At 39.7% G+C, this 20,388-nt stretch overlaps 1 protein-coding gene and 1 long non-coding RNA gene across 8 annotated transcripts in view; both read left to right on the forward strand.

The window, feature by feature from the left end:
• SRPK2 (SRSF protein kinase 2) overlaps nucleotides 1–20,388 on the forward strand; it is a 93,579-nt gene that overhangs the window by 67,863 nt on the left and 5,328 nt on the right. For 4 of the 7 annotated variants that reach the window (XM_081878484.1, XM_081878483.1, XM_081878485.1 and 1 more), the window contains exons 5-16: nucleotides 302–389; nucleotides 599–686; nucleotides 2,095–2,201; nucleotides 3,035–3,200; nucleotides 5,127–5,152; nucleotides 6,321–6,567; nucleotides 7,204–7,692; nucleotides 14,031–14,131; nucleotides 14,230–14,337; nucleotides 17,644–17,713; nucleotides 18,367–18,459; nucleotides 18,877–18,969. In XM_081878484.1, the coding sequence (XP_081734610.1) occupies nucleotides 302–389; nucleotides 599–686; nucleotides 2,095–2,201; nucleotides 3,035–3,200; nucleotides 5,127–5,152; nucleotides 6,321–6,567; nucleotides 7,204–7,692; nucleotides 14,031–14,131; nucleotides 14,230–14,337; nucleotides 17,644–17,713; nucleotides 18,367–18,459; nucleotides 18,877–18,969 (1,676 nt within the window). The remainder of the gene's footprint in view (nucleotides 1–301; nucleotides 390–598; nucleotides 687–2,094; nucleotides 2,202–3,034; nucleotides 3,201–5,126; nucleotides 5,153–6,320; nucleotides 6,568–7,203; nucleotides 7,693–14,030; nucleotides 14,132–14,229; nucleotides 14,338–17,643; nucleotides 17,714–18,366; nucleotides 18,460–18,876; nucleotides 18,970–20,388) is intronic. The other 3 variants (XM_081878486.1, XM_081878481.1, XM_081878482.1) reach the window with 2 other exon arrangements.
• LOC309351123 lies at nucleotides 7,700–13,391 on the forward strand. The gene is made up of 2 exons (XR_014160701.1): nucleotides 7,700–9,266; nucleotides 9,699–13,391. It is a non-coding gene; the product is annotated as an uncharacterized lncRNA (long non-coding RNA).

Consider the following 20,388-nt stretch of genomic DNA (forward strand, 5'->3'; position numbering starts at 1 on the left):
AAGGTTATATAAATGTTTCTATTCTATCTCCTATATAAGTACCATTGTATAGGGATATTTATTCTGTCTTTGCTTTGAGTCAAGTGTGTCTTTAATAACCCTTAAGAGACATTGCACTCTAACTGTTTGAAAGATAATAATTGAGAAAAAGGTTAGATTTATCATTCACACCTGAATATTATTGAAAATTGCCACAAATTGTTTTAAAGTTGTACTTATTCTCCAGTAGGACATTGGATGTCTGTCTTAAATAGGAAAAAAAGTATTGGCTCTGATAGCTTGTTTACTTCCTGTTTTAAAGGGGGAAAAGGTTTGTTGCAATGAAAGTTGTGAAAAGTGCTCAACATTATACAGAGACAGCCTTGGATGAAATAAAGTTACTTAAATGTGTAAGTATTATGATAACACTCCCAAGCTTAGTGAAATTGCTTGTGTGTGTGTGTGTGTTTAATTTTGTGATTCTGTAAAACAAACATAGTAAGTAAAATTGCAGCTACCATGTAATATTTTTTAGCTGCAGTATCTTTAAAAATAACTTTACAGTTTTTTTTCAAACGATAGTTTAAATTTAAGTGACTTGTTTCATTTCTTTTTTTAGGTTCGTGAAAGTGACCCTAGTGATCCAAATAAAGACATGGTTGTACAATTAATTGATGACTTCAAAATTTCTGGCATGAATGGCATACGTATCTTTTTTTTTCTTGCTGGTTGCCCAGTGTCTTGATTTTCAAAGACAGGAAAACCTTTATGCTTTCTCAAGTAAAACACTAGGCTAGCAGGTAATTTTTTAAGACCTTGGGTTGGCTCCAGACATAATATTCTGCAAATGGAAGGGCTTCTTCCATTCACATAGGGGATTCCTATTCAACACAGCCTTTGAACTGTAGGAAATGGGTATCTTCAATTATTTTTTATTCCAGTGAGAAGTGGGAATTGGCAAAAATCTCACCCTGCCTCATTCCTCCAGCGCTAATGGAACTTGGCTGAGTGCAAGTCTGGATCCAACCCAGAAATACTGTTATTATTATTAGTGCATAACAGTGAAGGAAATACTGAAAATATTATATGGATATTTAGAATAAGCTGTTGTGGTAGACTTGAAAACAATGTGTATTTGAGAGGTGCTTCATGTTTGTTTATAAACCTGTAAGCTGTTATCTTTATGTGTGTGTGGGGGGGTGTGTGTGTTAAAAATAAATGAAGGCATACCTGTTCTTTCTGTTGCTTTTATAGTAAGTTAACTGTATATTTTTGTTGGTTTGGATTTTTAAAAAACATATTTTAGGTTATGATCTGAACATAAGTTCAAGGTCTAGGATATTTGGCTTCTTCTGACAATGTTGACTCTGTGAAATTCCTATTAAATAAATTTTCCTTCCGCTCTGTAAAAATGGCCAACACATTATTTTAATAAATAAAAAAGTTGACTACAACCCAAAAATCTTCCGGGCTTCTCTATTTTGCTGCTGCAGTTCCATGTTAAAATTAGCTATAAAAGAGTAGACCCATTGAAGTTAATGTTCAGGTATCTATGACCTGCTTAATTTTAGTGGGTCTCCTTTGAGAATGAGTTAGCAGGCTTACATTGATTTGGTTTTTCTGTTGAGTTCAAAATGGAATGACTGACCACTGCTAAAATATGTACAAGGTCAGTAAAGACATAATGTAAACTGGGATTAAGGAAAAGTGGTTGGAACTGAGCATTCCCCACCCCCACCCCTTTCATTTCTCCAGGACTCTTCAGTGTTACACTAGACCATTGCCTACCATGCTCTGAAACAGAGAGTAGGGAAGAGGAGCTTGATCCCAAAATAGGCTGTGTCAAAACTGGATATACTGATTATCCGATTCATCTGGTTTATGTATGCATAGCCCACCCATCTATGGATTGGTGAGACCATAGGAGATGCCCCAGTTGCTAGTAGAAGATGGAAACCAAAATGCTTGAAATACATTCTTGGAAAACTTTCATTACCCAAGAACAAAGGATAATGTTCTCAGTTGAAATGTGAAATATTTTCTTGTGTGGTGGGCTTGTAAGGATGGTTAGAAAGTCATTAAATTACTTACAATTTATCCTTAATTGAATCTCAGATGTCTGTATGGTTTTTGAAGTACTTGGACATCACCTTTTAAAATGGATAATTAAGTCCAACTACCAGGGCCTTCCTATCCGTTGTGTGAAAAGTATAATTCGACAGGTAAGATGTTTAATGCAACAAAGCTACAAATGTGCTAATACCAGCTAGGTTGATAGGACTACATTTTTTTTAGAAATCTCTCTAAATCTGCTATTGCATGTGATGCCTTCAATTACCTGCTTGGTTATATTGTTTAAGTCTGAACAATTTAAGTAGCAGTTGCTTTAAAATATATCCTATGCGCATTTCATCTCATCACTTAACAGCACATAGCTGAAGTGAAAAATGCTTTTTCCACAAGAAGTTAGTTGCTGAAAAAGTGCCAGTTATTTTACTAAAACATATGCCATCTGATTGAAAGATGAAAAAGGTGCCCTAATATTTTTATTAAGAATATTTTAGTCATAGTTTATGTGCATAATCCAACAAAGGGTTATAGCTAACAAGGCCAGTGGTCTGGGATGATGGGAACTGAAGTTCTGTGAACTAGATTAGTCATTTCTCTCCCCAAGTATGTACCGTATTTTTCGCTCTATAAGACACACCAGACCACAAGACGCACCTAGTTTTTGGAGGAGGAAATCGAGAAAAAAATTATTCTGAATCTCAGAAGCCAGAACAGCAAGAGGGATCGCTGCGCAGTGAAAGCAGCAATCCCTCTTGCTGTTCTGGCTTTTGGGATAGCTGCGCAGCCTGCATTCGCTCCATAAGACGCACACACATTTCCCCTTACTTTTTAGGAGGGAAAAAGTGAGTCTTATAGAGCAAAAAATACGGTATATATTTTAAAGTGATGTCCAAATGTAGCCTTTTGAGTTCTTGTGTGACGCAATGAGTGGAGGAAACTTTCATTGTAATGAAATTATTCTTCCTTTTATTGGTTTGCAAACCAGGTACTGCAGGGTCTAGATTACCTCCACAGCAAGTGCAAGATCATCCATACAGACATCAAGCCAGAGAACATCTTGATGTGTGTGGATGACACCTATGTGCGTCGAATGGCTGCGGAAGCAACAGAGTGGCAGAAAGCAGGGGCTCCTCCTCCTTCTGGCTCTGCAGGTACGGCCGTGCTTTTAAACGCTCAGTAAGTAAAAACAGATCGCATACTTGCCGCAGCAACATTTAATTAGTTTTAGCTAATGGAAATAGTAAATTTAAACGTGGTTAATTTGAATGTTTAAGAATGTTATTAGCATATGAATAATGTATAAGAAGTGTTCATTTTAATGTAGCAAAACAATCCGAGTGCTGCAATTCTTCATATACTTCTGCATTTTTGGTAGGCAGAAAAACCGTAATTACAAGCTTTATTTATACTGGTTTCCTGCTGTTAATGCAACATTCATATGAGCTAACGTGAACATTTCCCCAGTTTTAAACTGTGTTTTAGGTGTGCACTTTTATATAGTGAAACATTTTTAAAGACATTGACCTCTGTATCCCACTTCCTCACACATGAAGGGGATTTCTTATATGTGCAGAGAGCGATATGTGCATCTATATATATATCTATATATATCTATATATACCTATCTATATCTATATCTATGGCTACATGCAAATGAGACACCAAATAGGTCCCTTAGATTTCATTGCCTTTGAGCTGTGAAACTGGGTTCAGTCCTGTCTGAAATGCATGAAGTCTTAATTAAATAAGCTGAACAAGCTGTACTGGTTTTCTTACTATTTTATGTATTATTCAGGACATCAGTCAGTTACACTTTAAAAAGGCGAAGCAATTTGTCAGTTTGTCAGTGCCACCTTGCAATGGCCATCTCATACTGTGGACCGTATTAACTCTTCACACTTAATACATTATAATGTATCACATGGGGGTGGTAGTCTCTCAGAAAAGGCACGCATTCTGTAATATCTAAGTGTCATGTCAGGGTGTGTGCAGCCCTTTAATGTCTACTGGTAGCGCTGTGGTCTAAACCACAGAGCTTTGGGCTTGCTGATCGGAAGGTCGGTGGTTTGAATCCCGCGACAGGGTGAGCTCCCGTTGCTCTGTCCCTGCTCCTGCCAGCCTAGCAGTTTGAAAGCACGTCAAAGTACAAGTAGATAAATACGTACCGCTCCTGCAGGAAGGTAAACGGCATTTCCGTGCGCTGCTTTGGTTCGCCAGAAGTGGCTTAGTCATGCTGGCCACATGACCTGGAAGCTGTACGCCAATGAGGAACACAACCCCAGAGTCGTCCGCGACTGGACCTAACCGTCAGGGGTCCCTTTACCTTTACTACTTATTTACTAAACTGAAGCCCCCAAAATTTAGCTTTGACTGGTTTGTAAGTGGAATATTTTAATAATACAGTGGTACCTCAGGTTACGTATCCCTCTGGATATGTAATCTTCAGGTTGCAAATGCCGCAAACCCAGAAGTGTATACTTCCAGGTTTCGCCACATGTGCAGAAGCGATCTGCGCACCGCGTGCATGTTCAGAAGGGTTTACAGACTTTTTGGGATACAGAGGGCCTCTGGAACGGATCCCGTCCATAACCAGAGGTACCACTGTGCATTGTTTCCATGTTTCTTTTAAGTGGTCTTTGGTAGTATTAGAATCTTAAAAAGTTTTTATAGTCTGTATCAGTAAAATGGATGTACTAGGAACTGGATTACTTACAAGCAAATAATTTAACATTGTAAGGTTGGAAAAGATTAATATTTCAATATTTTTCATCCTTTGTTAGTTCATGATGAATAACTTTCTTAGGGCTTAAAACCTAAAACCCATTCACTGGCCGTATCAAGGTTGTAGAGTCTCATATAAATTGTGCAGATTTTTCTTCTTCCTCTTCTTCTTCTCTTCTTCCTCCTCCTCCTCCTCCTCCTCTAGACACTTTAGGTTGGATAAAGATGATCTAAGGTTGTACCTGTCCATCAGCCTCTCATTAGAAGATGTTTCTGATAATTGCACAGAATTTACACATATCACTTCATAAATTTGACTCTTAAGTGTTTTGTTTCTTTCCTCTTTTCTTTTTTAGTGAGTACTGCCCCTCAGCAAAAACCCGTAAGTAGTCTTGTGTTATTCTTCTTGAGTATTCAGGTTTCCTGTTTAAAGAGTTGAAAGTTAAAACTGTTAGCATTTTAAATTTCAACCATGATCCTTATTTAACTACAGTTTTGGTTTATAAATAGGATCTTTTGTCTAAATTAATCTTGCATTACCTTTTCCTCCTGCATAACAGGGAGGAGGAGTTCTGAAGTGTTCTTGTTTGCTTCTTCTTAACCATTCCATCCAAACTGACAAACTAAGGAAGACTTTAATTGTGGTTAGTTTAAAAGAAGCCAAGTTCAAACCATGGTTTCTAAACCTCACTTGTTTAAGCTATAACCATAGTTTATTTTAATGATAAAGTACAGTCGTCACCTGCCTCACTTCATTTAGTGGGGGCACCTAGCAAAGGGCCCCTGAAAGTGAACTTTCAGGACTGGGCAGGGAGGCCAGTTATTTAGCAAGATACTACTTTAAAATCTTTATAAGTGTTTTACATGCTATAAACTTTTCATTGGGGGTTTAAAGGATAACCTAGCACATTTAATTGCACCCAACAACTAACTTGTCTAGTGCAGATGGCAATAAAGTGGTGCCCCACAAGACGAATGCCTCGCAAAACGAAAAACTCGCTAGACGAAAGAGTTTTCCGTTTTTGAGGTGCTTCGCAAGACGAATTTCCCTATGGGCTTGCTTCGCAAGACGAAAACGTCTTGCGAGTTCTTGTGAGTTTTTTCCCTCCCCCCCTTTTTCTAAGCCGCTAATAGCCGCTAAGCCGCTAATAGCGCTAAGCCGCTAATAGCCGTGCTTCGCAAGACGAAAAAACCGCAAGACGAAGAGACTCGCGGAACGAATTAATTTTGTCTTGCGAGGCACCACTGTATGTTCCATTTGTAGCCTAAAAGATAGGTATGCTGTGCTTGCAGTGGTTTATATAGTGAGAAATAATGGGGCCTCTCTATTCAGCTTGTATATCTTATGTCAGCAAAGCAATTATAGCTTGAGGCTACTTCATCCTCTGAATTGCCTCTTGAGTTTCAGTTTTATAGAAAGTCAGTTGTGCAATACTATGCATTAGTGTTCTCAGTTCACAGATGCTAGACTTTTTATAGGGTAACCTAACCTTCACATTGGATGGCTGTAAGGATCAATAAATGGTAATTAGCTATGTTAAATTTCTTAGATTGGAAAAATATCTAAAAACAAAAAGAAGAAATTGAAAAAAAAGCAAAAGAGACAGGCTGAGCTACTAGAAAAGCGCTTGCAGGAAATAGAGGAACTGGAGCGAGAAGCCGAAAGAAAAAAAATAGAAGAAAATGTAACATCTACTGTATCGTCCAATGAACAAGAGGATGAATACCACCCAGAAGTCAAGCTAAAAACTGTTGAGTTAGAGGAGGTAGCAGATGAAGAACTTGGGAATGAGGATGGTAAGTGTTGGGTCTTCTTAAATTTTGATATAAAAGATGCAGTGTGTCCAGAGATGCTGTTGCAACGATGCTCTGAGCACCATCTGTTTTGTAGGCTGCCATCGGTCAGAGCCAAAGAACCATGAAACTCATTCCATGAGCTGCAAAAGGCTTTGCATGTCTTTTCTGCAAAGAGCAGACCCCCAATTCCATTCTGCAAGTAGAGGATGCTTTTTGATACGGAGGGTGTAAGGAACATGGAAATCAATAAGTGCCATTACTATTATTGTGCACCACTGGCTTAGCACACTAAGTTTTGTTCAGAGTGGTGCCAAAACAAAATGCTGAAGAGACATCTTCGTTGGAGAGGGCAACTGTAGAAGTAACCAGCCATTGATATAAAAAAGTTTTCCCCAAGGTAATAGCATCCCTCCAGGCAAAAGCTATAGAAGACTATCTGCTCTACTTATATAAGCATAAATTTATGCAGTCCTTTACTTTGCCTTTGCTAACTCAGATGAAATAGTATTGTTACATAACATGTACTGAAACTGAAAATTCAAATGATACTTCATAATACTTACCCCACTTGGTTTTAAGAGGTCATAATTTTCTGAGCGAAAGTGTAATCTAGTCTTTATATATTTAATCCCTAAGGTGAAACGGAAGATCAGGATGAAAAGGAAGATACAGAAAAAGAAAACACAGAGAAAGACGATGATGTTGAACAAGAACTTGTCAACTCAGAATCTGCAGATCCCACTTGGATAGAATCCCCCAAAACAAATGGCCACGTTATAAATGGTCCTTTCTTGCTGGAAGAACAGATTGAAGATGAAGATGACGAAGAGGAGGAATGCCCAAATACTGAGCAATATAATCTTGATGAGCCAAATGCAAAAAATGATTACAGCTATAGTAGCTCCTATGAACAATTTAATGGTGAATTGCCAAATGGACGTCATAAAATTTCTGAGTCACAGTTTTCTGAATTCTCGGCTTCCGTATTCTCTGGAGCTTTAGATTCTGTAGCTTGTGGTTCAGCTGTTTCTGAAGAATCAGCTGTAACTGAAAGAGACGGAAGTACTCCATCACATGATAGGAGCAGGACGGTTTCAGCATCCAGTACTGGAGACTTGCCAAAAAGTAAGTGTTTTGGTTTCAGAAATTTGTGACGATTTATCTAAAGCGTACCCATTTTTAATTTTTGCGTTGCTGTACTTGGCAGATATTTATTCACTGAGAGGGAGAGAGTAGAAAACATGTGGTCTTAAAAATATTTCTGTGTGCATATTGTTGAACTTTGCATTACATAACTGTTCTTTTGCCATTTTTAGAAGTGAGTTGCTCTCTTATTAGCACAGCCCTGCTTGTTAAGCCTGGGAGCCACAAAACCATTTGTTTCCTATGTACCTGGGCTGCCTTTTGGGCTTGTATTTCTTAAACAATCTACCAAGTCATGTGGCAAATAATGGAGGGGGCATCGAGAAGCAGTGACATGATGTGAGGGCCTGCTGTGGAAATAATAAAAGAGTAAACGAATCTCACTGGGCTTTTCCAAGCTCTTGGGCATGCCTAAAGTAGCTCTTTGTTTGGATCCCATCTTAGCGTTTGAAAAATATGTCAGACAATAAGCTTTGCTTGTGCTGGTCTCCCATGATATTAATTGATTTTGCTGCTTTGCAGGCTCTTCTAAGGCTAGGTTTTGTTGTTTTGAGAGTCCCCTCTTTTACCACTGGAAAAATATGCCATCTTTAATTCTGGTTCACAGCTATTTTAAGACAAGGATATGCATTTTAGGCTGTTTATTTTCTCCTTGTTGTTTATTTCTGTCCTAATGTCCTGACAAGTTTCGCCAGTGTTAGATATTGGAACCATGCTAAAGAAACAGTATTTTAAAAATAAAAAATTGGAGGCAGTAAAGCAAGCATTGCTGGGCAACAGAAGTGGTCAGATGTGGACGTCGGAACCCTTAGTGCTAATTGGAGACATACAGTTATCTATGAACCTTGATTTCCAAAAAGAGATCCTATTCAAAAAAATATCTGATAAAGCAGGATGTTTGCCAGATTACCAGACAATCCCAGCAGAAGACTAAGAATCTTTGAGTGAAATATCAAGCTGTGCAGCACAACAAGACACTCCAGGAATTTCCCAAAGGCTTGCCTTGTGATTTGCACGCTATTCTGGATGTAAGTGCTTATGTGGTTGCTTTTTTGGGCATAGGAGGAAATAATTTTTGGTGTCCCTCCACTCCTACAGAGAATTGAGAGCCACGAATCCAGTCCCAAAGCTTGAAAAAGAGTTCTGGACACAGGAAGTCCATATACTTAATTTGCAACCTCAGTGCTTGACAGTTATAGTCTTCCTAGCAAAGAGTATCCTTAGCTGCACCTTGATGCCTCATGCTGGATGGATAATGTCCCCACTTTTTAAATACTCACTTCCAGTCTACAGTTACAAAATAAAAGGATTCGAAGTAGTGAAAACATTGTAAGAAATGTAAACAGTTGTTCCAGTGATTTAAAAAGGCAGCCAGTGTGCCTACCTCTTCTGTTGAGCCCTACATTTATCTAGTACTCGGGACAAGGATGTACATTTGTCTGCTAATGTCCCTATAATTGACCCTGACACAGATAAATGAGCAACATAGTCCTGGATAATCAAGCCAGCCTAATCCCAAGCACTGACTCAAATCTGCACTCCAGCAGGAAATCTAGGTAAGATCTTGTTTTTCAACAATTTCAGTTCCTCTTTGGTAGTGTTATACTTTTTGAAGGCTAGGGTCTTTGACTGGGAAGGGGATTTCATTGGGGAAGTGGAGATGTTGCTAAAACGATTGCTTGGGGAGCTATTAAATATTCCCCCCTCAGAGTTTGAATAAACCTAATGAATAAGAGACTCTGAATAAACTCTGAATAAGAGACAATAGAGCTGTTTTCTGTAGCCAGAGCTGGGATGAATTTACCTTTGAGCTTTGTTAGTCATGTAGGAGCGCTCTTGAATGTGTGCTATGCTTTGTTTAAAAATAATTGGGCTGGAAAAGGATGGTGGGGGAAGAAGAATGCTTTAAAGATGTCTTAATAACTATCTTCATTACATCTAACACATGCCGTTTTCCATTTTCTTTTCCCTCCTACATGGTTCAACAGGTTGTTCAAAGGATATTAGTTGTATGTAAAAAAGAGGAGCCTGGGCTGGCATGAGAACTGCAGTGAGCTAGCTAGGAACTGACAGAAGTCCTCTACCATGGAATAAACAAGTTTCACTAGCAACCCAAGGAGGAGTGTTGAGAACCGTTGGTCAAACAAAGGAAGAGAATAAAAGTAGAAGGAGACCTGGAACATGGATAGCCAAAATGAATGAAGCAGCGGCATAGTTTATCTCAATGTTTAAGGACCTGGGGACTTGGTTTACATTCCACCAATCTTTCTTGGATCAGATGATACACGTCTTTGGCAAAGTACCTCCCAGCACCTTGCAGCTTTAATTTTGGAGATGTGAGGAATGGATAGCCCTAATGAGAACACTAGTCACTCCATGTCTTCATATTCTTGTACAGCTGAGCCTCTTCGTGGGATTGAAACTGCTCTGGTAGCCCAGATCATAGTGTTGCACCACTGCTTTCATAATCGGCAACCCCGAAAAAGAAATTAAGGATACTTGGTAAAATACAGGAAGCTGGAAGAAAAGGGTGGCACGGTCTTCAACAGTCGTTCATTTCATTCATTCAAAACACTTGAAGAATTGTAAACTCCAGCCTTGTAAGCCACTGTTGCCTCAAATCAGCACAGTGCTAATGGAGGGCATATCATCAAGTACATTTGTAATGCAACTTCATATTTATGTGTTTGCTAATGTGAGCTTAGCAGATATCCTGAATTAATATGGTTTTTTTAAAAAACAATGGTTGAAATTTGCAAAAAGTGCATAATATGTGGTCTTTGTTTGGACTTTGTATAACCTGATGGTAAAAGGGAAGCAACTCAGAATCTTGTATTGAGCATGAAACTTGTTTTTATTCAAGTGACTAGCACTTTAAAGAATGATGAGATAGCCAGTAATGCAATATGTAATGACTCAGGCTCAGAGTGCTGTCGTCATCCTCATGCATTCTCAGCCAGGAGACAGAGATGGAGATGGGTTCTTTAGAACCCATTCTATCAACCTTAGTATGGAAGTGAGAGCCACCTGTAGACAACAATGGAAAAATGTAGGAAAACCCAGACATAGGAGATAGCAGCATAGAGACCAGTCCGTGCATTTTCTAACTGGAGTCCTATAACATATAAAAATGTGGTTTTAAAAGTGCTCAAATATTTTAAATTGCAGTACAGCTGCATGCAATTCAATGGAGCACAAAGTTTCTGCAGGCAGCTTAGATACTGGAGTTGGACTGGAAGTGTAGATTATTATTTGCTGTTACTTCAGAGATGTTTTGTACGGGAGATTTTGGGCTGCAAGGTCAAATTAGCTTCAAATGCATCTCTAACTTTCAGTATTAACAATGGAATAGATCGTTGAAAGCTACTCTTTCAGCCACAGCACCTGTCCCAACTTGTAATATGGAGATTAGGGATTTGGGGAGAAGGAGGTTTTCATACAATTTTTGTGACACATCTGTAAAACTGATCCGCTGGTAATTTTGAGGATTATTTTTACTGTTGTTGTTTTTAAAATCGGGCAAATAATATTCAAGTTCATACCTTTTGATATTAAACTTGTGTTCTTAATTACTGTAAACGCTTGGGCCACAATAGGGCCCTACCAGTACACAAAATTTTGGTGCAGCTCCGGTGATAGTTAAGCCTATGATAAGCACACTATCTGTTGTTGATAATGAGGTAAAGGATTGTGTTTGCATTTGTTAGGCAATTTTCAGAATGTTTGTAATTTCACCAAATTTAGAGGATATCTCATGAGGCGAGGAAAAGAAAAAAAGAGAGGGGAGAGAAGGAATTTGCCCTATCAAGCATCTAACCCAGCCTTTCTCAACCTTGGGTCCCGAGATGTTGTTGGATTACAACTCCCATTATTCCTAGCCAGCATAGCCAGTGGTCAGGGATGATGGGAGTTGTAGTTCCAGAAATCTGGGGACTGGAGGTTGATAAAGGCAGCTCTAACTACTTATGGTCAAGATACTAGAACAGGAGATTGGGACTGGGAAATGCACCATGGAGTTTAAAACTCCCTTCCTTTGCCAGGATTGAAGAAGGACACAAACGAGAAAGCATACCCCCCCAATTGTCCAGAAACCCACCCACCCCTCTATATAGTAGTAAATGCATTCAGATTTAGGACTGGCAGCCTGGTAGGATCAGTTCTGCGTTATGAATAGTTTTGTATGAATAGCTGATAACTGGGGAGGTTTTAGAGCTTGTTTGGATTTTGTCTTAACAAGCTTTGCTTGAAAGGTGTATGTGGGCGTTGACAGTAGCTGAAAGTTTGTGAATAATGATTACACACATGTGTGGGTGTGGAATGTAGTCGGGTTTTGCAGCCACTGATCATAATTGTCAGTGAGCAAACAGATTCTGAAAATAGATATCGTCAGATTGATGAATTCTGAGAATCAGAATAATCAGGGAACAGTTGATCTAGTGTTAGGCGATAGAATAATCCCACTCAGAAGTAGTCGCTCAGCAAGGGTAAGACAGATCAACATTGTAAGTTTAGAAATTTAAAACTCAAGGTTTGTTCAGGGACCAGGGATCACCACCACCAGGGATCACCAGATTCTCCTTGGCTAAGAGCTAAGCTGATCAGAAACTAAAGTTCTCTTTCTGTAAGCTCCACCCCAAGCTATTACATTACTGTCCTTTCTCCTTAAGAGTTTTGCCCCAGTTGCTCAATAATTTTACTGAGAGGAGCACCTGCATGGTAAGGGCCTGACAGAGGTCTCATGCATCTCTTGGGTTACCAGTTGGTTAACCTAAACTTAGATGGCAAAGAGAGAGGAAAAACAAAGAAATCCTTCTCACTCTATTCTTCTTTCTATATTGCCTTAGTTTGCACACAATGTAGTTATTAAACAGTTGCTTGGTTCTATATGTGAACTGCTCAGTATCTTAACTATGGTTTGCTTACTGCCAACAAACTATGATCTGAAGCCATTGTTTGCTGTTGGCTTACAAACATTGGTTTGTTTGAACTATGGCTTGGTGATATGTGTGAACTTTACTTACCCATGGTTTGTTTGGCCATCCTCTTCCAGAAGCTAACCAAGCTAGAGATGCATGAGGCAAGAGCAGCTTGAAAATGAATCAAACTTTGAAGAAGCAAGCCATAGTTTACTTGATTGTCTAAGGGACAACTTGTGATTAACTGCTGGTTTGTTGAACAAACTGTGACTTAGCATTACATGTGACCCAGACTAATATCTACTATACTGAATGACAACAGCTTTCCAGCATTTCAGATATAACAAGTCTTTGCCAGTCTTACCTGGATATGCCAGAGATTGTACCTGGGACCTTTTGCATGCAAATTACATGCTCTACCACTGAGCCACCTATCGATTCAGTATTACCTTCTCACTTCTGGATTCCTAAAATATCAGGAGTTGCAAAAAGTGTTTTTTCCTGCTTCAGGGTGTCTTTTCATTCCATGGATACTTCAGAAATATGAAACACGGGGGGGGGGGGGGGCTTAACTTTTGTCCTTGCAGTAATCATTTAAAGCTTGATAAGTTGCAGAGCAAGATGAACGTGTCGTATCTTGTACAGGATATTGCTTGCCCCTAAATCAATTCATACGCTGTGCTCTGCTGCAGCAGACTTTCAGGATACTAGTGTGCTATACCTGTGACTAACACCTGATTTTTGCTTAATAAATTTTCCCTTGAATGCTGTGTGTTGGTTTACTTTGTAAGGGGGGTGGAACAGTGTGAAATGATAAGCAATATAAGTGTTGTCAGAAGAGGATATTCTAGGCAAGTTTTCATTCTGCCAAATTACAGTGGTACCTCGGGTTACATACGCTTCAGGTTACATACGCTTCAGGTTACACACTCCACTAAGCCAGAAATAGTGCTTCAGGTTAAGAACTTTGCTTCAGGATAAGAACAGAAATCGGGCTCTGGCGGCGCGGCGGCAGCAGGAGGCCCCATTAGCTAAAGTGGTGCTTCAGGTTAAGAACAGTTTCAGGTTAAGTACGGACCTCCAGAACGAATTAAGTACTTAACCCGAGGTATCACTGTATATAAGTTACTAGCCATTTTGAAAGTGTCTTTAATATTATAATGTATAACAAGTTACCACCCTGTGTAAGTATGGGATGTAAACAGTGAAATTCTCCTTTGTACAGGCATAATTAGCTGAAGATATTAATGGCAAGTGGGCTAGAGCTTCATGGCTATTTCCCACTTAATAGCATAAATTGCCACTCTTTGCTCTACCCGAAGAGGCCCAGTAGAATCACATTAAGGTGGAAACTGAATTACATGCCATTGATACTAACTCTTGCTACTTCTTTGCTTGTAATAGCAAAAACCCGTGCTGCCGACTTACTGGTGAATCCGCTGGATCCAAGAAATGCAGATAAAATTAGAGTTAAAATTGCTGACCTGGGCAATGCTTGCTGGGTGGTAAGTATAACTTATTTTGTGTGTCTTAAGACTTTGCTCTTTGGTCTACCACCTACATGCTAATGTTTCCTTACCACTGCTGTCTTTTCCGTTCTTAGCATAAACACTTCACAGAAGATATCCAGACACGGCAGTACAGATCAATAGAGGTTTTAATAGGAGCAGGTTACAGCACACCGGCTGATATCTGGAGTACGGCATGCATGGTAAGAACGAGATTGCAGTGCCTCATTGCTACGCTGCTCATTTGAAAATACAGCGAGATTATTCGGATTTCTGACCAAGTTGTTAAATGGAAAAAGACACAATGGTAATAGCTCAAGTGATTATAATTGTGAATTGCTGACTGGTTATGTTCTGAAGCATTGGCCTGGATCTAAAGAGCTACTTAAGGTGTGCCCAGCTGAATATTTCAAATGTCTGCTGTGCAGCGGATTCCCCTGCCCACATGACAAATGACATTTGAAACCCCTCTTCCGTTTTTGCTTGGTTTATGCTGAAAAGCGTCAAGTCCACAGGTATAAATAATCACATTGGCTTGGCTTGCAGTGCAATAGCATTATATTGGAGTGTAAGCTTATAATTTCAAAGCTAAATGTATAAATTAAACTGCAATTTGTTTGGTTCAGAATGATTCATAAATTGTATTTCATGTATTGTTCTGTTCCCAGTGATTTCAGTGTCACCTATAACAAATGTAGGGTTGCAGCTAAAATTATGTAAGTGGATTTGTTACCATATCTGTGTTCCCAAATGCAATGTCGGGTAGGCAAATATGTACAGTTGTGCTAAGTCAGGCCGGACAGATCTAGGAGTAGACTTAAGGCCTTCCATTTATGTTAGGCCTTACCTGCATAAATTTTGTTTCTTATTCACAAGTGGCTGTTGAATTTATTTCGTCTCCTTGCATGGGATCCAACAATCTATGTAAATATGCAGTGAGAAATGCAAAGGGACAAGCTCTTGTGCCCACCATCTGCTGCAGAACAAAAAGATGTGTTGTGAGTTGGACATAGGGCAGGTATAGACACAATGGCTAACCTTTGCTCACGGAGTGGAATCAGGCTATAGTCTCCATCTCTTCTGAAGTGTGCTGTGTCACTGTGAAGAGACCTAATGCTCTGAAAGCTTCTCTTTTGACAGGGTTCTTCACAATAGCCGAAGAGTCAGCACATCAGTCCGCAGACTCTCATACTCTTCTGTTTACCACAGTGCTGCCCTGTGCTGTGATATGGATGCCAATTTTTGTGCAAAGTCTTGTCGGAGCCATTTAACCATATAGCACACTAGATTTTTGTGAATGGTTGTGTTGCCATTGAAAATGCCTAGATGGAGGTTTGTGGCAAGCATTGCTTAGTCTCTCCTAGTTCATTTCTCACCCTCTTAAGAAGGAACATGGTTTACCTGAACGGGCCCTGGTTACAAAAACCTGTTCGGTAACTGGGAATGCGCGTAAGATTGGTTTGTCATGATACATGTGCAGACTTGGATCTTTTCTGCTGTTTCTACTCTGTACACGTGGTATGCACCTTGTGGATGTTACTGAGAGCCCCTGTCTGCTTAGTGGTCAAAGCAGAGGCCATCGATCTCTCTCCACCCTGTGGGGGAGGAATATAATGGCAACCGCTGCGACAAAAAAGCAGAACTGGGCTGAATGTGTCAGAAACTACACTGTCATTGACTAAGTCCCCGTTATTTTATGAAGCTGTGTTTTGCTCATATGAAAGAAGGGAAAAGAGGTGATTCCCTGGGGAAAGGACTGCGCAGTCCTATGAGGTATGTCATTACAACAGCTGGAAATCCATGATGTATAGGAATTCGCCACATCTGCCAGTAGTTTGCCTGTGCCACTGCTGGGAACGGGAGTGAGAACTGTGATTCCATTACTAGTTTTTATTCAGACTCCTTGGGCTGAAGCCAGGGCAAACGATTGTGACGATCCCAGCTCCACCCTCAGACTCTCGTTGGTGCATTAATGTATTCATTGGCCATTGAGAGAGAAGATAACGTACATAGCTATTTTTGCTGTTACATTTGTGCATCTGCCTTGGCTCATAAATAATTTTTCAGGTAATTGAAAGATAACTTAAAGAAACTAACACAACCACCCGCGTAGGGTATATTTGTTTATTTTTAAGTTACAAACAAAACACAGTTGAGGCATGCACCAGTAAAGAAGATACTAAATTGTGTGGTTCAATTCCAGCCTGCCAACGGGATGACCAGACAAAGGGAGAATGCTGTTGAATAGTGAATTCCCGTCTCTATCTTGTTTTTATGTCTCCACTACTTTGCATAGCCCTTGCTTCACAGTAACTGCACAGAGCACATGTGTCTCAATGGCTGTGCTCAGGATGATGTTGTGAGATAGAAAATAGCCTTGACCCCGAGACTTATGGAGGTTTCTGGTATTTTAATAAATGAAGAGAAGGAATGCTTAATTCTAACCTAATGAAAATGGTTGCTCTAGCTGCTGTTGTTATTTTCTTTTAAGGTGGTTTAAGTGTGCTTGTTTCTCTCATAGACTCATAGAATTGTAAGTTCCTCCCAAGAAACAGTAGGAACTTTAAGGGGGCTAAGGGTTTGTGGCGGAGGAATCTCAAAACTTCCACAAAATAGCAATTTTTGTTTGGTTCCTTGATACTAATATTATTACTATTATTTGTTAATTTATGTACCACCCTTCATCCAAGGATCACAGGGAGGTTTACAGTATAAAACACAAAAATACATAACATAGCATAGCAACTAACAAAATAATACCCCCCCAAACACAGTTTAAAAGGACGCAGATTGTTTAATTAGCAAAAGGCCTGGGAGAAGAGAATGGTTTTTGTCTGGTATCTAAAGATATGTAACAAAGGAGCCAGGCAAGCCTTCTTGGAGAGAGTATTCCACAAACAGGGAGCCACCACAGAAAAGGCCATTCTTGTGTTGCCACCCTCCAAACATTTTGAGGGGGCACATGAATAAGGGCCTCAGATGATGATCGCAGAGTCCAGGACGGTTCACATAGAGAGGTGTCCTTGAGTTATTGTGGTCCTGAGCCATTTAAGGCTTTTTAAGTCAAAACCAGGACTTTGAATTGTGGCCGGAAACTGATTGGTAGCCAGTGCAGCCAGGCCAGGATTGGTGTTATATGCTTAAACTGCCTTGCCCCAGTGAGTATTACGCAGTTAAGTGTGTTGTGTAAATATAGTCTTAGCGGGCAAAGTGTTTTGCAGACTCTGTTGTTCTTTGGCTATGCAGAGACAACGGGCTTGAGTGAGTGAGTATGTGTGTCTTAGGGAGAGCTTTGCATCACTTAAAAGTACAGAGTGGCTGTTATGTCCATATTTCCATGCTAATGCAAGGGAGACTCCCAGAAGGAGATTACAATATAGCAAGATACTTGCTTTTCAAAGGGAATTCCCCCTCTCCCTGTTCTGTGCATGTAAAATCATTATCACCTGTAGAAATAAGTCTGAGGCTGTCTCACCTGGATCTCCCATCAATATCTTGTTTTATCATAGGCTTTTGAGCTCGCGACTGGCGATTATCTGTTTGAACCGCATTCTGGTGAAGACTATTCCAGAGACGAGGGTATGTACCTTTTTAACATCTATGTATTTCCCTGCGCCTCTTTATAGACTCAGAAGAACGTGAAGAGGCCTTCGTTTATTTGCTCAAGTAGTCTACTGACAGAAATGTTCTCATTTCGGAATATAAACACCACATTTTTTCTCTTTAGTTTAAAGTCCTGCCAGTAGCAGTAGGTGGGCAGTCTCCCCGCAGCAGACACAGCCCCTTTCCCTAAGCCTTGGAAGAAAGGATTAAACTCTTGTAAGATCTGCATCTGAGTATGGGACTTTGAAACACGATTGCAGTATTTTGGAAACAAAACTGACGCGTATCTGTTTGTGAAAGCTGATTACTAAATGAAAAGCAAGGCAGCAGCTACAATTAACTCTGGCTTCCATCTGTGTACCTGTCCATTTTCCACGCTTGTTTGCTTGTAACGTCCTTTGCAGCAGTAACAACACTGGCATCAGTTACTTGGTTTTCCTTTCAAAGTGCTACGAGCGATGCCAGTCTTTTGCTGGTCGTGAAACCTCCGCATGGGTTTTCTGCAAACATTGTTGTGTTCGGAACTTTTTTTGGAATTTTTAACTAATTCCAGTTTCTTTCCTCCTCTTTTTACCCCATCCTCCCCCTTGCCCTTCCCATTCCTGTGCCCTTTCTTCTCTCCTTCATAGACCACATAGCACACATCATAGAGCTGCTAGGCAATATCCCAAGGCACTTTGCTCTTTCTGGAAAATATTCTCGGGAATTCTTCAATCGCAGAGGTAGTACCTCTTCTTTTTGAAAGGTGCCGTGATGCAGACAGAAGTGGACTGGCAGTTGCTCATTGTAGCCTTACAGCTGACATACACTTTGCAAGATGACACTGCAAACAATTTCTATTTGCAAAACAAATGCTGGAAAAAAGCAGCAGCATTGACAGATTGTTTGTTTCACTTTGCGAAAAACAAACACTGCAGTCACCTTGTAATTTATTTATTTCTTTCGGCCAAACGAATTTTTTTCTCTAAATTGTCTTACAAGTGAATAGCTTTCACCCTTACACCGAATAGCATTTCTGCTTTCTTTCAGCAAGGACTTATCTGTTTCTGTCTGTACCGGGCCAGTGTTGGTGTGTGCATGCAATGTACTGATTAAACTGTTGTATGTTTCTGTTTTGCTGGAAATGTTCTCCAATGCAGATCACATAGCATTGATCATTGAACTGCTGGGGAAAATCCCTCGAAAATACGCTATGTTGGGGAAATATTCCAAGGAGTTTTTCACCAAAAAAGGTAACAGTATTTCTGCAACCCTAATTTAAACTGTTGCTCTTTTCAAAGAAGACACTGAACACTTTTTAATGGGTAATGAAGAGTCTGGCTGCTTTTAAACATCATGTTAAAGAAGATGTGTAAATGTTCTCCATTTTTAAGAGGAGCAGGGAATTCAGATTTATTTATTTTATCAGGTGTGTTGAATATCCAAAATATTGGGCTTATATATCTGCTTAGTATTCCATTTATTCTATCTGAAATCAATAAAGGAAAGAATTTAGTTTCCTAGCATCACTGAAACAAAAAGAAAACATATTTAAGATGCCCTGTGCCTTCTTACCTTGAATATTTGAATACAGTGGTGCCTCGCAAGACGAAAAGAATCCGTTCCGCAATTCTCTTCGTCTAGCTGTTTTTTCGTCTTGCAAAGCAAGCCCATTGACAGCTTAGCGGATTAGCGCTATTAGTGGTCTAGTGGCTTTTAGCGATCAGCTGTTAAGCGGCTTATCAGCGGAACAGCTGAAAAGCGGCTTAGCAGCTTAGGAAAGGGGGGGGGAGCGGAAAAAACCGCGGGAACTCGCAAGATTTTTTCGTCTTGCGAAGCAACCCCATAGAGAAATTCGTTTAGCGAAGCGCCTCCAAAACGGAAAACCCTTTCGTCTAGTGAGTTTTCCGTCTTGCGAGGCGTTCGTCTTGCGGGGCACCACTGTAGCTGTAGCAAGTAAAAAAAAAAAAAAAATGTTCAACCTCTAACCACAAAAGATATACATTCTGCTCATGTCCTGAAAATACTGTATCTAGAAATGATATAACCATTTGAGAAGTCCGTGCTCAAAGCGCTGTTGCTTTTCTACAAGAACAACAAGTATTTTGACATCTTTTGCATTTTATGTTGTCATTTGGATGCTTTTGGTTTTAGAGGTGCTGATGCACTGGTGGTATAAAAGTCAGCAGAGAAAGTTTTGCAGAGGAGAGTCAAAAGTTCAGCCTAGGAATTTGGCAATTAAATACAACTAGCCAGGACTCCACTCTCTGATTGATTGACTGGGAGAGGGAAGTAAAAATACTTCAAAAGCCTTTTCTCAAAAACCGTTTAACTCAGATTTAAAGTAAAATCATAGTTGTTTGCCCTGTGACAAAATACTAATACAAAAATTCATAGGCCTTTGAAGGATACCAATGCATGGCCCTGTGTAACCCTGAGCTGAATTATCTGTTCTCAGGTCCTCCACATCTGCGTTGTGTAGGTGTCCTACATAAAATCAGGTTACATAGGACACGTGAAGAATGAATAATTTCAGGGAATTAATATTTTTATTATCAAACTGTAGTGCTTCTTATATTTCTTTCTGTTCTTTGAACAGTAAAAGGCAATCTTTGGCACAATCCACTGGGAACTTGTACATTATATAATTGATAAAGAGCATAGATGTGCTT

This window comes from Podarcis erhardii (assembly GCF_964252035.2).
Source record: "Podarcis erhardii genome assembly, chromosome: 10".
NCBI classification, from domain to species: domain Eukaryota; kingdom Metazoa; phylum Chordata; class Lepidosauria; order Squamata; family Lacertidae; genus Podarcis; species Podarcis erhardii.